General features: G+C 34.5%; 1 protein-coding gene across 1 annotated transcript in view; it reads right to left on the bottom strand.

The window, feature by feature from the left end:
- The window catches only part of LOC114338937 (uncharacterized), a 221,595-nt gene that overhangs the window by 126,850 nt on the left and 71,638 nt on the right, over nucleotides 1-23,107 (bottom strand). The window contains exons 5-6 of the mRNA XM_050649499.1: nucleotides 21,295-21,462; nucleotides 18,719-19,009 (exon numbers count right to left, since the gene is read on the bottom strand). Of these exons, the coding sequence (XP_050505456.1) occupies nucleotides 18,719-19,009; nucleotides 21,295-21,462 (459 nt within the window). The remainder of the gene's footprint in view (nucleotides 1-18,718; nucleotides 19,010-21,294; nucleotides 21,463-23,107) is intronic.

Raw genomic sequence — 23,107 nt, 5'->3', positions numbered from 1 at the left:
CCAAGATTTAGAAAAGCAATTTTGTGTTGATTTAAAGTTATCGAATTTATTTAGCTTATTGGTAGCTGTTGAAATTTGTATAAGTTTAAAAAAGAGGTCACAGTAGGGGTGACTGAGGTGTAAAAATGTCTTAAATAAACTAGGGAGATGTATCATTAAGAAAACACAAGCTCAGACTTAGGCGACTAATTCCTAAAGACCCCGCAGGCTGCCCGGATCCCTAAGGGTTTAAAACCAAATCGTCATAAGATGAAGTTGGCAGTAGGGGGAGGAGGGAATGGGTATGCGATGTATATGAGGAAATTAATGAGAATGGAACATGAACGGGACCCAGAAAGAAAATAAGACTTTTTGATTTGGTTTTAATATAGATGAGTGTTATATGTTGGTAATGACAGATTGAAGAGATGGGGTGATAATAGTCATATGTAGAATTATGGTTAATTGGTAAATTATTAAATGCCGGTACTACATCATTTGCACGTCGAAGATGGAGGAACAACCTTGTTTGTTCTTGCCTCTTTCACAGTTTGTTCTAATTCGATTAACGGCTACCCAAATCTTACGGGGACATTAAAATTCACCAGATTTGTCTATGATATCCGGTAGATATGGTACTGTGGATCTGTCTTACTTTCCCAATCTTCTCTCTATCGGGTCTTCTTCTTCTTCTTCTTCGACTAGCCATTCATGTCCACATCTGAACATAAGCCTCTTCAAGTCTTCCTTTGCATTGTTTTTTGTTTTACGCTACTTGTAGCCAATTTCTCACGGCAGTTCGTTTCAGATCATCTGTCCATCTCATAGGAGGTCTGCCTCTGGGTCTTTTGTGTTATAATCTCCAGGTTAGAATTGTTCTGTGCCATTTGTTTAGATCGCTCCTAGCTACATGTCCAGCGTATTCCCATTTCAATTTTAATGATTTTTGTATCACATCGGCAACTTTGGTTTTTTGTCTTATCCATGTGTTTGTTTTCCTGTCTTTAAATGATATGCCAAGAATTGCTCTTTCCATCGCGATGGAAAGAGCAATGCTTCATCAGGTACTTAAGTCAAACTTGGATTGCTGCAAGGCTTGAGCAGATTTCAGAGGAGGTAACCTGGATCGGAGACGGTTTCCAAAAATATCGGGGATGTCGTTGTGGACTAGAAGTTGATGACTGTCCATTAATTTGTTATATTTTTTAACCAGCAATGCATGCTCGCTGCGTAGGTTGGGTGGTGCTATATTACTAAGCGTTAGTAGCCACATTGAAGGGGTTGGCATAATTGTTCCTGTTATCGTATGCATAGCACGGTTTAGGCGAGTGTCGACCAGGTGGGTATGCCTGCCATTTAACCACAATGGTGCACAGTATTCTGACATCGGGTATATCAGACCAATAGCAGAAGATCTTAAAGTTGATGCTGTGGACCCCCATGTAGTGCCGCAGAGTTTCTGTGTTATATTGTTACGTGTTTTCAGTTTTGCTCTGTTTTCGTCAGGTGTTCTCTGAATGGGAGCGGACGTTCTGTCTACAGTTACCCCAAGGTTTTTTATGTATTTATTATGTTTCAACAGTTTATCATCAAAAGACACTCGTAATTCTCTGTTTGTCAGCCTGTTGTTGAGATGAAAAGTTGATACTTCAGTTTTAGGGATGGCGGTTTTTGACAAAACACCGGTTTTCGGTTATACCGTTTTTTTTTGCTTAGAGTTTAACCTGGGGGTTATAACCGGCCAAAAAAACTGGTTTTTGGAAAAACCGGTTTTCGGATTTTTAATCCAATAAGTTACAAAGTTACATTTACAATACACTTTAGCTTGCGATACTTCGATATTCATAGTCAGAGCATTATTTTTGGTAATCAGAAAAAGTCATTCACCCACTTTCAATGTCAAGAGTTAAGTGTGAAAAATAGATGATGTTTGCGTTTGCGTCTAATTCAACCAGATCACTTCTTATGTAAATATTATGATTACAAATACCTTTTCAAGGAAATAATATAATAAAACTTAATAATTGTTTCTGGCTGATGTGAGATTGCACTTTCAGTTTGCTTCTGTATTTTATAAAATAAAATAAAATTTGAATTATGGTTTTGTTTGCAATAATTACTTGAGAATAATAATTATAATTGGGATCCAAAATAATACCTAACCTAATCCCAATCACCGTAAAAGCCTAATAACCGGTTTTTACTTTAAAAAGAAAAAACCGGTTATAACCGGGACAAAAAAGCAACCGGTAAAACCGGTTATTGCGAAGTAAAAAAACCGGTTTTAGGTTTAAACCGGTAGGTTTTTCCCATCCCTATTCAGTTTTTGTATCATGTACTTGGTCATAATTTTAATTTCTTGAAGTATTCGCTGAGAATGGATATGAAGGCTATAAGTTTCGTTTAAGGTGTCGAAAAAATTTAAAGCAGAAACTCTTATCCATTGTTTGGCTCTTTTTTCCCAACTTTTGCTATTTTTTATACAATAAACATAACATTTTCAATTTCTGACTATTCAAATAATATGCAATATTGGAAAACGAAACTTTTTCCCTGTAGGTATAATTTTCTTTGTATGAGTAATATCTCTCGAGTTATAGGCGAAAATATGGACACAGAAACCCAATTTTTTTTTACGATTTTGTTAAACAATTAATCACAAGGTTTGAAACTGGCGCATATCATGATTATTGATACAAGTTACATATTAAAGTGATTCCAGCAAAAAATAGACTCCTATGGAAAATGTCCATTACGGTCTGCTTTTTGACAGATTCCTCCTGGACTATTAATACTGTTATCATATTATATCACAAAATATATCAACAACTGCTTACTACATTGAAGCTACTAGCGCGAGATAATTTCCAGTTGACAGTGTGTAGATCAACTAATACTCAATTAAGCATAAATACGATTTATTGAAGCTGTAATCAAATTATTCTGCATAAACCGCATTAAGCTTCAAAAGTAATAAACGAAATTGAGTGTAAACAAAGTTATTACGAAGAGTTGTTGCAACGTAATTTGATTTTAATAAATAATGGTAACTTGTTTTTGAACTATTCACCGATCACTTCATTGCATAAATGTTAATACCAAATGATTTGATGAACTAAAAATTAAAACAACAATACTCAAATACATTTCAGCTTAAACGAGAAACAAAGCCCTTTTTGGTAATTGCTTCTAAATTAATTTTTTATAACAATAATTAAACTTTGAATATGAAGTTCGTCGAACGTGTTATAACTTCTCATATACAGGGTTACTAGAAACCAACAACAAACAAACGCCTTTGTGCAGCAGAGAGTTGGAAAACTACGAAAAGAGATAAGGATGCCATCGAATAAAGACAAAGAATTGGGAAATTGGGATACACACACAAAAATTACAGCATCAAAAATAGATAAGAAAAGTGAAAAGGATTTCTTATAGAAGTTTTTCAGGCTTTCATTATACACGTCAGCAGTGTCAGCACGACAATAATTATTATTATTATTTAAAATATTATTTTCTAATATTTGGCACAGGGACGAGATCAACCTATAAGACATGATGGCAAAGACTTGGAGAATAATAATTGTAAGGATGGTGTACAGTGTATATGTTATAGTCAAAGCCCGAATTTCAGGCACTCCTAGGATTGACTAGGCAATCCCCAGGTCTGACTGACGGTCTTAGTCAAAACCCGAAATAAATTCGAGTTTCGGCCTTTGACTAGTCAAACCTAGGAGAGACTAAGTTGGTCAGGCAAAGGTCGAAATTTAATTTTATGAAATCGGGGTTTGACTAGTCAAACCCCGATATAGCTTAAAATATCTAATTTATTAGATTTGGTTTAATAAGGCGTCATTTTTTAATTTTAATATTTATTATTTTCATATTGTCGTAATTAAAATAAAAAAAAATAGTGGATATTCTCACATGTTGAGACAGTATGGCATTTAGATTTGCACAATACGTTAGACCTTTTTACACTTACATAATTTTGAAGAGCATTTCTTATTGCAGTAGAATTTTATAAAGCCTTGTAATCCAAATTGAGAATCTTTTGTACTAATTTCTCTTAGAGACAGCTTACGTCTGAAACATCTTCGAAATTAAGAAAATTCTCTTAGCATTCTCTTATTTGATTCCTTGAAAAAAGTGTGTTTATTGTTCCGTATGTCGTACCAACTCTATATAAACAGTCAATTGTTTGCCAAAATATTTTGAGCATCTCCTTTGGCTGTATCGAAGCTAGGGATCGGTATTGTGACAGTTTTTCCGATCGAAATTGGAGGATTTTTTTTCATTTAATTAATTTTTCCATATCATTATCCTGGGCATAAATACCTTCAATCGTCTTTCCTTTATTTATTTTAATCGTTTCTGTGTGTTCACAACGCATGCATGTAACTTTTCTTTCAAAACCTTCATAGTATGCACCAAGTGTGCTGTCAGCGTATACAACATGTACCACCTGACTACAAATTATGCACGTTTGTACGCCAGAGCTCTCTTTTTGGCAAATACAACAAACCACATCTGAAGAAGTAATCTGAATTGTTTGACCATTTTCTTCCTCTCCTAGTGACGACGCGCGACGGTCCAGGGGCTTCGTTAGTATTGCAATATCTTCTTTCACAATTGACGATAAACAATTGAGGGTTATTATAGAGTTGGTACGAAATAAGGAAAAATAAACACCCTTTTTCAAGAAATCAAATAAGATAATAAAAAGAGAATTTACTTAATTTCGAAGATGTTCCAGACGTTAAGCTGCCTCTAAGAGAAATTAGTACAAAAGTTTCTAAATTCGGAGGACAAGGCTTTATAAAATGCTACTGCAATAAAAAATCCTCTTCAAAATTATGTAAGTGTAAAAGGTCTAACGTATTGTGCAAATCTAAATGCCATAATGCCTCGACATGTGAGAATAAACACTAATTTTTTTATTTTAATTACGACAATATAAAAATAATAAACATTAAACCTAAATATAACCTAATATAACAAATTACGACATTTTAATAGCTGATCGGGGTTTGACTAGTCAAACCCCGATTTCATAAAATTAAATTTCGACCTTTGCCTGACCAACTTAGTCTCTCCTAGGTTTGACTAGTCAAAGGCCGAAACTCGAATTTATTTCGGGCTTTGACTAAGACCGTCAGTCAGACCTGAGGATTGCCTAGTCAAACCTAGGAGTGCCTGAAATTCGGGCTTTGACTATAACATATATATGTCATAGTCAAAGCCCGAATTTCAGGTACTCCTAGGTTTGACTAGGCAATCCCCAGGTCTAACTGACGGTCTTAGTCAAAGCCCGAAATAATTTACACTTTCGGCCTTTGACTAGTCAAACCTAGGAGAGACTAAGTTGGTCAGACAAAGGTCGAAATTTAAGTTTATGAAATCGGGGTTTGACTAGTCAAACTCCGATCAGCTATTAAAATGTCGTAATTTACACTTACATAATTTTGAAGAGCATTTTTTATTGCAGTAGCATTTTATAAAGCCTTGTCCTCCAAATTTAGAATCTTTTGTACTAATTTATCTTAGAGACAGTTTTTGCAAACAATTTAGATTACTTCTTCAGATGTGGTTTGTTGTATTTGCCAAAAAGAGAGCTCTGACGCACATACGTGCATAATTTGTAATCAGGAGGTACATGTTGTGTGCTCTGACAGCAAACTTGATGCATACTATGAATGTTTTAAAAGAAAAATTACATGCATGCGTTGTGCATAGACAGAAAAGATTAAAATAAATAAAGGAAAGGCGATTGAAGGTCTTCATGTCCAGGATAACGCTATGAAACAATTAAGTGAAAAAAAATTTTCTCCAATTTCGATTGGAAAAACTGTAACAATACCTATCCCCAGCTTTGATAGAGACAAAGGAGATGCTCGAATTATTTTCGGTATCATACAAGATAAAACAATTGACGGTTTATATAGATTTGGTACGAGATACGGAACAATACATACACTCCTTCCAAAAAATCAAATAAGAGAATGCAAAGAGAATTTTTTTAATTTTGAAGATGTTCCAGACGTTAAGCTGTCTCTAAGAGAAATTAGTACAAAGGATTCTAAATTTGGACGACAAGGCTTTATAAAATGCTACTTCAATAAGGAAAGCTCTTCAAAATTATGTAAGTGTAAAAGGTCTAACCTATTCATCATCATCAGTAGCTCGACAACCCTTTTTGGGTCCTGGCTTGTTCTAGAATTTTCCGCCATTCTGTTCTGTTCCTTGCTTTGTTCTTCCAGTGGGTAATCTCAAGTGATTTCAGATGTTGTTCCATGTATCTAAGTTTTGGTCTTCCCTTTGACCTTCTCCCTACTGGTATTTGCTTCATTATGTGTTTTGGTGTTTCGATCTCCAACATTCGTTCAACATGGCCCATCCAGCGCAGATGTCCGATCTTTATGGATGTTATGACGTCGGGTTCGTTGTATGCTGCGTACAGCTCAAAATTATATATTCTGCGCCATACGTCATTTTCTTTCACCCCCTTATATATGTGTCTAAGGATTTTTCGTTCAAACGTACCTAATCAGTTCTCATCGCTCTTCGTCAGTGTCCATGTCTCTGATCCATATATAAGGATCGGTTTTATCAGGGTTTTGTATATTTTGCATTTGGTTTTTCTCGTGATGTTGTTAGATCTTAGATGTTTAATGAGTCCCATATATGTTTTATTAGCAATATGTATTCTTCTCTTAACTTCTTCGCTGACATTGTTATCTGCGGTAACTAGTGAACCTAGATATGTAAAAAATTTTACGCCTTCGATGTTATAGTCTCCTATTGTCAGATTCTGTAGGTTTCTTTGGCCAGTCGATTTGCTGGCCTTCATGTATTTGGTTTTCATTTCATTAATATTTAGGCCACTGTTTTGTGCCGCTCTTTCTATAGCATTAAATGCTTCTATCATTTCTCTTTTGCTTCTAGCTATGATATCAACATCATCTGCAAATGCCAATATTTGTACACTTTTTGTTATTATTGTTCCTCTGGTGTTGACTTTTGACTCTCTAATTATTTTCTCTAATGTGATGTTGAATAGAATACAGGATAGGGCATCTCCCTGTCGTAGGCCCGCTCTAACATGGATTGTATCTGTTAGTGCGTTTTGAATTCGAACCCTGCTTTGTACTTTAAGTGTTTCTTTTACTATTTCAGTGAGATGAGTTGGAATATTAAACTCTTTCAGGGCGTTGATGAGAAATTCTCGATGGATACTATCATAGGCACTCTCAAAATCAATGAAGATATGGTGTGTTTCTATATTAAATTCACTAGTCTTTTCCAAGATTTGTTTCAAAACAAAGATCTGATCTATTGTGGACTTCTGCCTGCAGAAGCCACATTGATATCGCCCAACTATTTGTTCCGCATATGGTCTCAATCGCTCAGACACAATATTTGACAGTATTTTATATGCCACAGTCAGTAGCGTTATTGCCCGGTAGTTGTTACATTGAAGCTAATCTCCCTTTTTATGTAGTGGAATGATTACTCCGGTATTCCGGTCTTGTGGCAGTTATTTATTATTCCATATGTTCACTATAAGTTCGTGTATCGCATACAATAGGGAGTCTCCGCCTTCTTTTATTAATTCTGCGCTAATGTTGTTCAATCCAGGTGACTTGTTGTTTTTCAGTCTGGTAATTGCTTCTTGCATTTCAGCTTCTGAAGGGGGGATTGTTTCTCTGGTATCCGTTTGATCCAGTATAATTTCATCGTATAGTGGATCTCCGTTTTGTTCAAACTTCTCTTTGAAGAATTCAGTCCATCTTTGCAGTATTTCGCTCTGTTGAGTTACTATATCTCCTTCTTTGTCTCTGCACATCATTGTTCTTGGTTTAAATTCTTTTCTGCTTTTGTTAAGTTTTTGATAGATCTTTCTGGTTTCTGTTGGTTTATTTAATTTTTCAATTTCTTGGAGTTCTTTTTCTATATATTCTCTTTTCTTTGTGCGGTGTATTTTCTTCTCTTCCCTCCTTAGCATTCTATATTCCTCCTCTGCCTCTCTTGTTCTATGTCGTTGTTGTAGTCGTTGATATGCATTATTTTTTCTTTCTATTATGTTACAACACTCTTCATCGAACCACTTCCCTTCAGTTGGTTTGATCTTTTTTTGTAGACCCAAGGTCTCTTTGGCAGCGTCTTGTATGATGTTTTTATACGCTTCCCATTCTGTTTGTATCCTCGTGCTTTTGTCTGTTTTCTAGCCTTCCTTTTATATATTCTTTTTATTTGGTCCTTTTGCTGTTGTCTGCTAAGTTTTTATTTCATAATTTTCAATTTTGGATCCATTTTCTTTTTTAATGTTTGAGATTCTGGCTCTTATTCTACTTTCCACTAGGTAGTGATCTGAGTCTGCATCCTATTGTGCAACTCTAAATGTCATAATGCGTCAACATGTGAGAATAAATACTAATTTTTTTAAGATAAAGGCAGTTTTTAAAGGTAGTTTTTAAAGGCAGCTAAAGGCAGACTAATTTTTTTTACTTTAATTACGAAAATATAAAAACAGTAAACGTTAAATTTATAAAATGACGTTTTATTAAGCCTAATCTAACAAATTACGACATTTTAATAGCTGATCGGGGTTTGACTAGTCAAACCCCGATTTCATAAAATTAAATTTCGACCTTTGCCTGGCCAACTTAGTCTCTCCTAGGTTTGAATAGTCAAAGGCTAAAACTGTAATTTATTTCGGGCTTTGACTAAGACCATCAGTTAGACTTGAGGATTGCCTAGTCAAACCTAGGAGTGCCTGAAATTCGGGCTTTGACTATAACATACATATATACAAAATATAACGACAAGATAACGCCCTACCTAAATCATACGGCCGATCAGTCCTACACCATTTATGTTAAAGATAATAGATATAGAAACTTAATGGTATGTTCTTAATAGTAAGGAGGGCCATAGAGGAAAAATCTCAATGAAAACCTATCAAATTAACAGAAACACCACTGAACGAGGTAGAACTAAACGAGGTAGTCACTAAGTCAATTATAAAATAAATTATAAAATACAATATAAAATACAATAACAAATACAATAAAAAAATACATATAAAATACAATTATAAAATATATTAATATTGGGGATATTGCGTTAACCGCTTTTCTACATATAGGCGCTTTTTTAGTAACTGATCAAATTTAACTAACATATGCAACTGGATGAAAGCAATTCTGAAAAATAGGCTGATTCTAAAATACCTGCAAGGAGAAGAGATTATACCAAAAGGGCTCATGGACGCCCACAGTCCGAATTGCTTTCTCCCCTCCTACTTCGATGTATGTATGTAGGACTGTATAAGATTGAGTCTCAGGGAATTCTGCAGGTAGTACGCAGTCATTGTGTTTAAGATCTTTATCAAAAATTTTTCCTGTGAGACTGTCAGAATAGGTAAGTGCTTGGATTCAGTCAGCGTGGGTTGGCAGTTTGTGGCCGTTGGTAGTTGGTAGTGAGAGGCCGTTCTTTTGAACTCTTTATCAGATTACTTTACCCTCCAATTTGACGAAAAAAACTATTGTTTTGCAGTAAAGAATCGAACAGCATTCGAGAGTATCGAACACTTTGTGGAACAATGTCTGGTTCCTAACTGTGCCATAGGCTGCTTTCAGATCTAAGAAAGTAGCTCCTGTTAGAAGTTTTCCTTCGAAGCGCCCTTCAAAGTGTTCTATTAGTGCGAGGACTTGGCCGGTGTAAAATTTGCTGAGCCTGAATATCCTTTTGTTGTGGAATGAGGTGCTTGTCAATATATTTTTCTATTCTAGCCTAAAATAAGTATCTCGAATAGTTTGAAAAACTAATTCAACACGGAAAAATGTCTCCTACTGGTATTATCTGGGTTGTTTCCTGATTTTAACAATGCTATTATTTTCGATCTTCTCCATGATTTTGGATTTATTTGCATTTTGACATTTTAAAGCTAAATTTCATATTAAATTGGATAGCTTGTGGTCTGACAATTGGAAAGATGTTTATATCAGTAATTGGTCTAAATATCTTTCAGACCAATAAAACAACTCAAATGTTGAGTTTCTTGTATGGAGTCCTATTTCTAGTTTGCTAAATCGATCTTCGAGGTTAGTAATTATTGAAAAACATATATCCGGGTTATACTTATTCTCTTTGAAAAACTTACACGATACCTTCTTTGGCTCTAGTGCTGCTCTCAATATTTAGCCTTATTATAGCCAGTGTTGGTTCTGAGAAAAACCATTGTGGCTAAATGTTTGCCATCTGATTTTGTTTGGTCCGGCGATGGAAGGATTCTCCGTCTAATAGTACACGTTTACGGGGGTGCCGTCAAAAATATTTGCCATTTTGTAGTCTATGTGGCCTTATTGAGCTCGTGGATGCTCCTTCCTTGTTCTTCAGATAGATCTTGTCTCTCCCCTTGATGTACAGGTGATAAAAGTCTAAGCCTATGCATGTGATCCAGTAATTGTGGTAAGAGCAAAATACAGAAATGTTCTATTTAGCACAATCCACCGAAAATTAAATATTATTGCTAGGTAGTGCAAGAAGACGGAAGGACTTTGTGGCAGAGGACTTATGGAGAAAGGTTTAGGTAACGAAGACACGATGGACAGAAATGAGTGGCGAAGAACAGTAACGAACAGTGACCTTTTAAATGGGAAAAATTTAGGAAAAAAAAAGAAAACTACGTAGTGAGACAAGAAACAAGAAACTCTCTGTACCCGTTCTCCACTATCTTCCAAGCAGAAATTTGGGTAAAGGAATGTGTTTGCAGGAACTAGTAAAGGGGAACTACAGCGACAAATCTTTAAACATTATATCCGATAGCCACGTAGCTTAAAGAGAATATAACCTAATTATCTGCAGAATATGATTTAGAACAGAAAAAGTAACAAAGTTAAAGTTTAGGCTCAGTTTATAAACTATACGAATACCTAGAACTATCTTATGATATGAATAAAGACAGATTAAATATATTAAAAAAAAAATAGATTTTTTTGAGTTACTTATATAAACTGATACATAGAGTGTCCCAAAAGTAGTGGGACAGTCAAATATTTCGCGAAATGGACATCGGGCCGAAAAACTGAAAAATACGTATAGTATTGAATATTTTTTAAAAATCTGCCGAATGACACCAAACACGACCCCCTACCCTATATAGGGGGGTTGGGGGTACATTAAAGTCTAAAATTTGAAACACCATTTCTTATTGCAGATTTGGATTCTTTACATAAAAATAAGTCATTTTTATTCGAGACATTTTTCGAATTGTGGATAGATGGCGCTGTAATCGGAAAAAAGATTTATCGTGATAACCTAGGAAATTATAGAAATGGTCTATTATCTCGAGAAATACACTTCCCAATGAAAAACAAAAAAACAAATGTTTTTGGTTTTGTAACCAAGAAACACCAAACAAGATCTCCACTCCACCCCCGGGAGGTTTGAGGATGAGGTTAACTTTAACATTTTAAATATATATAAGTAGTGGAGTTCCTACGGTCTCCTCCGCATCCCACATTTCGCTCGCCATCGTTTTCTATCCACCCATTCGTTTTCGTCAATAGCTCTATCTGCCATAGACTGTTCTATGCCTTTCTTCCATGTTTCTGTAGGCCTTCCTCTTCTTCTTCTATTTATGGGTGTGTAATTTAATGCTCTTTTTGGCCATCTTTCCTCTGACATCCTCATAACATGACCATACCATAGCAATTTCTTTATTTCTATATGGTCAACCGTGGAATATAAACTATTTGTCGGTCGTCTTATTTCCTCATTTGATACATGTTGTAATCTAGATACTCTGCATGCTCTACCTAAGTAATCCATTTCCGCTACTTCTATATTTTTTCTTTCCTTTCCTGTGAGTTGCCAACACTCTGCTCCATAAGTTATAATAGTTTTCACAATTGTTGTGTAGATTGTTAACTTTGTGTTCAGCTTCACCTTGTTAGACCATAGTAGACCATTTAAAATACGAGTTGCTTTTCTTCCTTGCTGTATCCTATGCTGTATGTCTCTTTTTGTAGTTCCTTCTTCTGATATTATGCTTCCTAAATATCTATATTCCTTACATTTCCTTATATTTCTTAACTCTAATTCCGGATCTTCGGTTTCCTCTCCTATTCTTAAATATTCCGTTTTCTCCATGTTCATACATAGGCCCCATTTTTCATATTCGATCTGTAACTTTCTTAGCATATAATCCATATCATGTTCATCGTTGGCAAGAATTACTTGGTCATCAGCAAAAAACAAAGTTGTTAAGCAGTTTTCTTCAATCATTATTCCCATCCCAGCAACTGTTTTCCTCCATTGCTCCAGAGCTTTCTGGATGTATATTTTAAATAGTGTTGGCGATAAGCAGCACCCTTGCCTTAAACCTTTTTTAACAGGGAATAGTTTCGACATAGATTTTCCCTGTTTAATACAACTTTTCGGATTTTGATACATAGTTTGAATTGCTCGCACATATGCTTCGCTTATGCCTATCGTGGTCAAAATTTCAAAGAGTTTCTTTAAAGGCACCGTGTCGTAGGCTTTTTCCAGATCAATAAATGTTAGGTGAGTAGACAGATTTCTTGCTCTTCTTTTCTCTATTATTTGTTGCATCACGAATATGTTATCTGCGCACGATCTACCGGCGCGAAAACCACTTTGTTCTTCCATGTCCTGAATTTCTAATTCCACCCTTTTCTTTAATACTCGGCCATACAACCTCCCCATTGCACTGGTTATACTTATACCTCTGTAGTTTTTGCACAACGTTTTACACACATAACATTTTAAATACGGAGCCTTATCTTTTATTACCGACTTCGATTCCTCATGAAAAAATAAGTAACATCTACATCTAATAAATCGTCCGACTCTAATAAATCTAAAAAATTTCTCGAATAAATCTGCAATAAAAAAAAAAAAAAAATTGGTGTCCATATTTAAAATTTCAAAGTTACCTCCTCCCCGCCCCCAGGGGACATGACGAATAGTATTTGGTGTCATTCGATAGGCTTTTGAAAAATAGTTAACATGTGTTTTTTGTCCCTCTACTTTTGGGATACCCTATGTATGTAGTTAATTATTAAAAATTATACATTTGTGTACTTATAACTTTTTAAAAGCATCTCTTATAGGCCTGGATCCTGCGTATCAAAAAAGTTTATTAATAGCAAGCTGAAAATTTATTAATAGCTTAACGGTGTCTAGTCAGACACACTTTGACTTATGGGAACACTGGAACAAGGGAAATTTTAATTTTGAAACGTGGTTTTAATTGTAGAAAGTGTCATCCTGACAAGTTTATGATTGTAAAAACTAGCAGGTTGTTTTATTTTATTCAATAGCAAAAATTTTAAAACCAAGTTTATTCAATAGCAAACTTTATACAGGGTGTCCCAAAAGTAGGGAACGGTCGAATATTTCGCGAACTAAACGTCAGATCGAAAAACTGAAAAACAAGTTTTCAATCATTTTTAAATATCTATCCAATGACACTAAACACGATACCCCACTCCACCACCTGGAGGTGGGGTGGGGGGTAACTTTAAAATCTTAAATATAAACTCCAAGTTTTTATAGTACATTTGGATTCCTTATGTAAAAGTAAGCAACTTTTATTCGAGACATTTTTTCGAATTGTGGATAGATGGCGCTATAATCGGAAAAACGGTTTATCGTGATTCCATAGGTAAATTATAGTAAAGGTCTAATATCTCGAGAGATACACTTCCAAATGAAAGACCAAAAAATACGTATGTAATATTTTTCAAGAACCTATGGAATAACATCAAAGATGACCCTCCACCCCACCCCCTAGAAGTGGGGTGGGGGAGAACTTTAAAATCTTAAATAGCAACCTGCATTTTTAATTACAGTTTTGGATTTGCCATGAAAAATTAAGCAACAATTATTTGAAATATTTTTTAGAATTGTTGATAGATGGCGCTATAATTGGAAATAGACGATTTATTAGCGCCATCTATCAACAATTCTTGCAATTTACCAAAATTGTTCACTCCTACCTCCACAATCGTACTGTCAGAGTGAAAATATGCGATCAAAAGTCCACCCCCTTCACTCCACAAGCTGGAGTTCCCCAGGGTTCAGTCCTAGCGCCGCTGTTGTACATCATCTACAACAGCGACATCACTAACCAAAATATCCCAGGTACTCGGCTGTTTCTCTATGCAGACGACACGACTCTGCTCTCAACTACCTCTCGATACAACCCAAGACTCCTCTTCAGAAGAGCCCAGGCTCTGTTGGACGGCGTCGGCGAATGGTGTTGTAAGTGGAGAGTCACGCTCAACGCTAACAAAACAACAACAATTGTGTTTCGCGCCCCTTCTGTGTCAAATAGAATCATTCGCAATGAAGACGACCAATATCCTCTGAGTTTGTTGGGAGAAAGGCTTGTTGTTAGCCCGACTGTGAACTATTTGGGAGTACTGTTTACCAGGACTCTCAACTGGGACGCAGATCTAAAGGCAACTTTAGATAGGGTAAGGAACAGGGCCAGACTTCTCAACGCTCTCTCGGGAAAAATTGGCAAGACACACAAGAAGACTCTCATACACACTTACAAGACCTTTATTCGACCCGTCATGGAGTACAAATCATGTATCTACTCTCTTTGCTCAAGACAAAAACAAGAGAGGTTGTTGAGGACAGAGCGTAGAGTCTTGCGTAGATGTAACTATGAGCACTGGCGATATCCCTCAAACGAAATCCATAACATCTCGAACACCCCCAAAATCACCGAGAGAATAAACTCTCTGAACAGGAACTTCACAATCAAAGTAATCAACGGCCCCCCTTCCGACACCCAAGAATCTCTCAAATGTTCCTGTTCATCTTCCGTCCACGTACTCCACCGAAAGCCCAAACGCAAAAAGATTCATGTACCGTCCGGTCTAATGCAAACATGCATTGACGAACTCCCGGTGGAGTACGAAAACATCCTTGAGGCTACCCCGTTAGCCTACCGTACCCACCTCTAACATTTCCTCTTCCCTACCCCGAACAGGGAGAAGTTGGTTTTTTGCGGTTTCCCAACTTCATTGCACAATTATACCTGTTCGTCCCAAGAAAATAGCCGCAACTATTTTCTCCACTCGAACGCTCACTGTCCACGCTGCGCTCAAAGCCACCTCCTGACCGCCGACGAGGGACGCAGGTTCGCCTGTCGTTGTACAATGGTTTCTAGGGAGACTGGTCGAGAGCAAAGCACGGACAGTACACGTAAATGTCTATGGAACCAACAACAATCCATCAAACTTTCTTCTCTGTTGACTTCTTAGCCTTCTGGACACCACCGTCCGGCATAACCAAGGATCCAAGAACACCAGGACACGGCGCTTGCCCCAATGTGTTTTTCGGACTGTTTGCTTTTGCTGCCAACTCTAAACATTCACCACAAACCCTGAAGAGGACAAAATCCTAAACGGGGAAGCACATTGAACGCATTTCTTCTGATCATTATCCAGACAAGCAAATCAAACAATGTAGTAGTAGTAGTATCAACAATTCTAAAATGTTTCGAATAAATTTTGCTTAGTTTTTCATGAAGAATCAAAATCTGCAGTAAAAAATGGGGTTGCTATTTAAGATTTTAGAGTTACCCCCCACCCCACCTCTAGGGTGTGGAGAGGCGTGGTTGTGTTTGATCTCATTTGATAAGTTTTTGAAAAATAATATGTTTTTTTTGTTTTTTATTTGGAAGTGTATTTCTTGAGATATTAGGCCGTTTCTATAATTTACCTATGGTATCAGGATAAATGGTTTTTTCCGATTATAGCGCCATCTATCCAGAATATAAAAAAATGTCTCGAATAAAAGTTGCTTACTTTTATATAATATATAAGGAATCCAAATATGCAACAAAATCTTGGGGTTTCCATTTAAGATTTCAAAGTTACCCCCCACCCCTCCTCTAAGGGGTGGTGTGAAGGGTAGTGTTTGGTGTCATTCGATAGATTTTTGAAAATCATTGGACACGTATTTTTCAGTTTTTCGATACGATGTATATTTCGAGAAATATTCGACGGTTCCGCTACTTTTGGGACACTCTATACAGGGTGTCCCGAAAAAATTGGTCATAAATTATATCACAGATTCTGGAGTCAAAAATAGGTTGATTTAACCTCACTTACCTATATACAATAATGCAGACAAAAAAAGTTACAGACCTTTGAAGTTACAAACTGAAAATCGATTTTTTTTTTTTGATATATCGAAAACACTTAGATTTTTTATTGAAAAAGGACATGTGGCATTCTTATAGTAGCAACTTCTTAAAAAAAATTAAAGTGAAATTTGTGCACCCCTTAAAAATATTATGGGGGTTTTGTTCCTTTAAACCCCCCCCCCCCAAACTTTTGTGTACGTTCCAATTAAATTATTATTGTTGCGCTATTAGGTAAGTACAATATTTTTAAAACTTTTTTGCCTCTTACTACTTTTTCGATAAGCCAGTGTTTATCGAGATATTTTGAATATTTGTCGAATCCACTACATCTTTGTATATGGTTAAGTACGATTATACAGGGTGTAACAAAAATACAGGTCATAAATTAAATCACATATTCTGGGACCAAAAATAGTTCGAATGAACCTAACTTACCTTAGTACAAAAAATATGCACATAAAAAAAGTTACAGCCCTTTGAAATTACCAAATTAAAATTGATTTTTTCGAATATATCGAAAACTATTACAGATTTTTTATTTAAAATGGACATGTGGCATTCTTATGGCAGGAACATATTAAAGAAAAATTGTACTGAAATTTGTGCACCCCATAAAAATTTTATGGGGGTTTTGTTCCGTTAAATCCCCCCAAACCTTTGAGCACGTCTCAATTAAATTCTTATTGTGGTACCGTTAGTTAAATTCATTATTCTTAAAACTTTTTTGCCTCTTAGTATTTTTTCGATAAGGCAGTTGTTATCGAGTTGAGGCTTATTTTTGAATATATTTACATAAAAATTTTATGGGGGTTTTGTTCTGTTAAACCCCCCAAATGTTTGTGTACGTTCCAATTAAAATATTACTGCGGTGCCATTAGTTAAACACAGTGTTTTTAAAACTTTTTTGCCTCTTTGGAATTTTTCGAGAAGGCACCTTTTATCTAGATGTGGCTTCTTTTTTAATATGGTGCAAAATATACCTAAAAATGTAAATCATACATAAATTTTCATATTATTACCAAGTCTCCATAATCGTACTTAACCATATACACATATGTGGGGGATTTGACATATATTCAAAATATCTTGATAAAAACTGATTTTTCGGAACAGTACTGAGAGCCCAAAAAGTTTTAAAAACATTGTGTTTAACTAATGGTACTACAATAATAATTTAATTGAAACGTACACAAAAGTTTGGGGGAGTTTAAAGGAACAAAACCCCCATAAACTTTTTATGGGGAGTCCAAATTTTACTCTAATTTTTTCTTAAGATGCTACTGCCATAAGAATACCACATATTATGTCCATTTTCAATAAAAAATATCTAATAGTTTTCGATATATTGGAAAAATCGATTTTCATTTTGTAACTTCAAAGGGTTGTAACTTTTTTTATATGCAAATTTGTACTAAGGTAAGTTAGGTTCAATCAAACTATTTTTGGTCCCAGAATATGTGATTAAATTTATGACCTGTGTTTTTGTTACACCCTGTAGAGAGCTGTTAATAATCTGAAAATTTATTTTTTATAATTTACATTATTAGCTATATTTTGAAAAAGAAGCCACATCTCGATACAAGGTGACTTATCAAAAAAAGACTAAGAGGCAAAACAGTTTTAAAAACACTGTGTTTACCTAATGGTACCACAATAATAGTTTAATTGGAACGTACACAAAGATTTGGGGGGTTTAAAGGAACAAATCCCCCATAAAATTTTTATGTAAACATATTACAAAAGAAGCCGCATCCCGATAAAAACTGGCTTATCTAAAAAATACCAAGAGGCAAAAAATTTAAAAAACGTTGCGTTTAACTAATGGTACCACAATAATAAATTAATTGGAACGTACACAAAAGTTTGGGTGGGTTTAAGGGAACAAAACCCCCATAAAATTTTTATGGGGTGCACAAATTTCACTATAATTTTGTTTTAAGATTTTCCTGCCATAAGAATGCCCCATGTCCATTTTCAATAAAAAATCTCTAATTGTTTTCGATATATTGAAAAAAATCCATTTTCATTTTGTAACTTCAAAGGACTGTAACTTCTTTTATGAGCACATTTGTACTAAGGTAAGTTAGGTTCAATCGAACTATTTTTGACCCCAGAATGTGTGGTATAATTTATAACCAATCTTTTCGGGACACCCTGTATAATATATGAAAAAATATTTGTCCGACAAATATGTTGGGATTTTAATAAGTCTGACAAGTACAATAATATCAAATGACAGGAATTATGTTGGTCGTAAATAGCAGTCTGATTTTTGCATGAGAGTTTATTGTAAGGGTAACACATCAATTGTAAGTTCTGTTTGACAAAATACATGGGACGTTTTCGTAGTTCTACGTTCGAAACCTGTAACCTGTTCCACAATTAAAACTTCCCCTGTTCCAGTGTTGCAGTACATCAAAGTTTGTCCGACTAGACACCGTTAAGCTATTAACAAATTGTTAGCTTTCTATAAATCAAATATTTTTTGGTAGGCGGGATCCAGGCCTGTTAGTATAAAAAGTAAAAATGTTTGCGACATGCACTTACCGTATCATAAATGCGTCCGAGTTCGTGATGAGTGCACTCCGAAAAGCTGGGCAGGCCCCAGGCGGGTTTGCGCCCATCTTTAAGTGCACAATATCTAGTGGCAAGTCCAGAGTACCCTTTAGGGCAGTTTAAAATGCTGTTCGTGTCAGGAGCTGTTTCGGGCCAGAGCATTTCTAGAAAAAGCCCCGCGGGGCAGGTGTACACGCCCTTCCTGTCTACAACATACACGGACACTACTTTTTCTGATGATACTTTTGAGCCTTGGACAAGGCAAGAGTATTGAACGCTTTTCTGAAAAATACAAAAAAGAAAATATCAAAGACTATGATTTGTTTTACATTTTGACAGATGTAATCAGAATAGAATAGAAATATGCTTTATTGCCATAAAAAAGTGTACAATTTTATCGACAAAGCTTATTAAAAGTCAAGAAAACAAAACAATATCAATTCAATTTACTAAAATTACATAACTCGTCAATATAATTAAAATAATAATAATAATAATGTAGTTAAACAGAAAGAATCAATTGCAATATTTAAATAAATTACATATTGCATAGTTTACCTGGTATTAATAAGTTTAAAAATTAAGCTGCTGCATATGACACCCAAATATAGATAAAAAATAATAATAAAAATATTACTTGTGCAAAAAGTAGTGTAATTTCTTAGTTTTTGATTAAAAAATCTTCAACTGAATAATATGGTCTTTCAGATAGGTAGGATTTTGTTAGTTTACGGAATTTGGGGAAAGATGCTGCAGATTTAAGTTGTACAGGGAGATGGTTGTAAAGTTTTTTTTTGCTGAATACAATATAGACTTCTTTACTAACTCAGAGGACGGGGTCGGTAAATAGACGTTAAAAGTAGAATTATTTCTCGAGAAGTAGTCATGATTAGGTCTTGGTGGAAAGACTTTACGAATTAAGCAAACAGTTTCTAAAATATACAAAGATGGAAGGGTTAAATTTCCGTGATCTTTAAACTTCTGCAATGTGTTGTTCTTCTGAGGCCAAACAGATATGTTATGGCTCTTTTTTGTAATTTGAAAATAACATCGAATTGGGCGGCTGTACCAGAACCCCAAAAAGGAAGACAATAACGAAGATGTGACTCGAACAAAGAAAAATATGCTATTTTGGAAAATGCTAAATTGAGTTCATTCGAAACAGATCTTATAGCGTAGGAAGCTGAAGATAGTTTCTTCCTTAACAAATCGATATGGAGGGACCATTTAAGGTTGCTGTCTAAAAAAATACCAAGAAATTTTTTAAAATCAACGGTACTGATCTGGCTGTTATTAAGAAGTAATGGTTGAAGTGCTCCTTTATAAGATAATGTTGCTCTTTTATCTACGTTAAACGAGAGTAAATTAGAGTCAGACCAGTTTTTTATTGTAAGTAGATCAGAAGTTATAGTAATAGCATGAAGAGTTGCAATATTTGAGTTGCTCCAAGTGATACTGGTATCATCAGCAAAAAGCAAGGTTTCCATGGATTTTTAAACTAGTGGTGTCATTAATATAATAAGGAAAAGTAGAGGACCCAATACTGAACGTTGAGGTACCCCACATACAATGTTTTTGAGACTAGATTCAGTATCATTTGCTCTAACCAGTTGTTTCGTATCATCCAAGTAAGATTGGAACCAATTTAAAGAAATACCTCGAATTCCGTAGAAATTTAGCTTTTTATTAAAATGTAATTTACACAATCAAAAGCTTTGGCGTAGTCACAAAAAACGATGGCAGTGCGAAGATTATTGTTCAGTGCTTGATATACCTCATGTAGTACTGAAAACATGGCATCAGCGGTGCATTTATTATTTAAAAAAAGTATTATTTGAAAACTAGTTTTAAAAAGATTAAGTTAATTTTATGAAGGGAAAGATATAATTTAGAATGATATTATTCAAAAAATTAGGGCAGTGCCTATCTCGGCCCAAGAAACAGGTAGCTCTTTTAAAAATGTCCCACCAAAGATTAAAACTGCCCGATATAAAATATACCCAGCTCGGCTCATGGGATATTAATTGTTACTCTCAAATCATTTTACATCTCAATGGAAAAAATACGTTTATAGAATAACTTTATTAAATAGATATATATTTATACATAGTCCAATAAAAATAAAAGCTAATATCAAAAATTATAATAATTTGATCATATTTTAACGCATATTTATGTTGCATCGCAGATTTAACATGCGTTATCCCATACCTGCCAGGAAATATTCAAGGACAAATTAAATAAAAGTTTAAATTTGACACCCTGTATTTCGGTTATTATCAACTTTGGTACTAAGGTAAGTTAGCTTAAATCGACCTATTTTAAGCTCAAGAAGCTAAGGTTAATCTATGGCCCATTCTTTACCAAACACCCTGTACATATATGAGCATATTTGTGAATATTTTTTTATTATTTTTCATAAATTTGATTTATTATTTATACATTGGATAATTTATAAATATTACATATTTAATGCATCAAACGCTTAAATTTCAATTATTAACGAGACATTTATCATTCATAACTTTTTTTATTTTCATAAATAATAAATATCGTGAATTATTTACCTCCGCACTTTTCACCTGCAATATCGTTCCCGACGGATACAAAACTTCATACTTTTCGAACTCCGTCCGTACTGGCAGTAATTCTTTATTTTTTGTCCAGCTGTAAATATATTTCGAACCATCCCGACTTTCTTCAGTAGTTACACACTTGATCGTGAAGTTTTCGCCCTGAAAGAAAAATATGATATACAGAGGGTGTCTGTAATTTGGAATAAGTTCAATATCTCAAATAATAATCGTTTTTTTTTTGAAAAATGCTCAGACCTGTCGATTAGTATTTCAAATTGTCCTTTTTGACATACAATATTAATGTGTACAGGGTGTCCCAATTTAGAGATATGACGTCATCGTTGATTTTCTTAAATGGAAACACTATCATTTTGATAGCTATTTTGATAGGGTGTGTACAGTTACACATAAGTGCAAAATTTCAAATTTTTATTCCCTACCATCTACAAGATAATAAAAAAAACCAAAGTTATGAAAAACAAGTAACCAAATAATAATTGAATTTAATTATTTCAATTAAGCAAATGCTCATAATGTTGCCCTCAATTATTGTCAAATAGTCAATGGGCAACATTATGAGCATTTGCTTAATTGAAATAATCAAATTCAATTATTATTTGATTACTTTTGTTTTTCATAACTTTGTTATTTTTTATTATCTTGTAAATGGTAGGAAATAAAAATTATAAATTTTGCAGTTATGTATAACTTTACACACCCTATCAAAATAGCTATACCCTATATTTAAGATAAGCAACGATGACGTCGTATGTCTAAATTGGGACAATATATATATATTTTTTTTTATTGTATGTCAAACATGACAATTTGAAACACAAATCGACGGTTCTGAGCATTTTTCAAAAAAAAAACAATTAGTTGGTATTTGAATTATTGAATTTATGCCAAATCACAGACATAACATTGTTATTTTTTATTATCTTGTAAATGGCAGAGAAAAAAAATCTGATATTTTGCAGTTATGTATAACTTTACACACCCTATCAAAATAGCTATCAAAATGACAGTGTTGTCATTTAAGAAAATCAACGATGACGTCATATCTCTAAATTGGGACACCCTGTATACATTATTATTGTATGTCAAAAAGGACAATTTGAAATACTAATCAAAGGGCCTGAGAAATTTTCAAAAAAAAATTAGTATTTGAGATATTGAATTTATTCCAAATTACAGACTCACTCTGTATAGTCATTTTACTAGAAAAGCAAGATTACGTAGGTTAAAATTTCTGACGTCAGCGCACTGCCAAGGCATTAAAATGTGACTTTTCATCATGGCCACGTTTATGTCATTACTTGTCAGATATATTTTTCTTTGTTTTTGTTTACAAATAATATCTATAATTATTTTTTCTACGAGCGTGCAGAAATATCTACTTTCGCGCAGGCATTTTAGTTTAGAAAGTTTCACTTTTCGGCACGCGTGTTACTTTTCCGCACGCGTGTTACTTTTCCGCACGCGGTTTTTACTTTTCCGCACGCGTGTTAATTTAGATATGTTAATATGCCCTTAAAGTAATTATAATACATGCAATAAACTAATATCTAGATATTATTTACTAATTTATTTCAAATATATCTTATTGTGTTCCTGTTTCAATGAAATTAACGCGACAATTCGATGAAATAAAATTATTTTGACATAATATTCGAAAGTAAAATCGGTAGACAATAACAGTCGTTTTGAATCATCGTCATGGAAACCAAGATCGTCGTCATGCTAACTAATTCTAGTCATGCAAACTATGTTGAAAGTTTGGTTTTGACAACCTTGTCAAAGA

The sequence above is a fragment of the Diabrotica virgifera genome, chromosome 4 (genome assembly GCF_917563875.1).
Source record: "Diabrotica virgifera virgifera chromosome 4, PGI_DIABVI_V3a".
In the NCBI taxonomy this organism is placed as follows: Eukaryota; Metazoa; Arthropoda; class Insecta; order Coleoptera; family Chrysomelidae; genus Diabrotica; species Diabrotica virgifera.
This window is presented reverse-complemented; position numbering and strand designations above follow the sequence as displayed.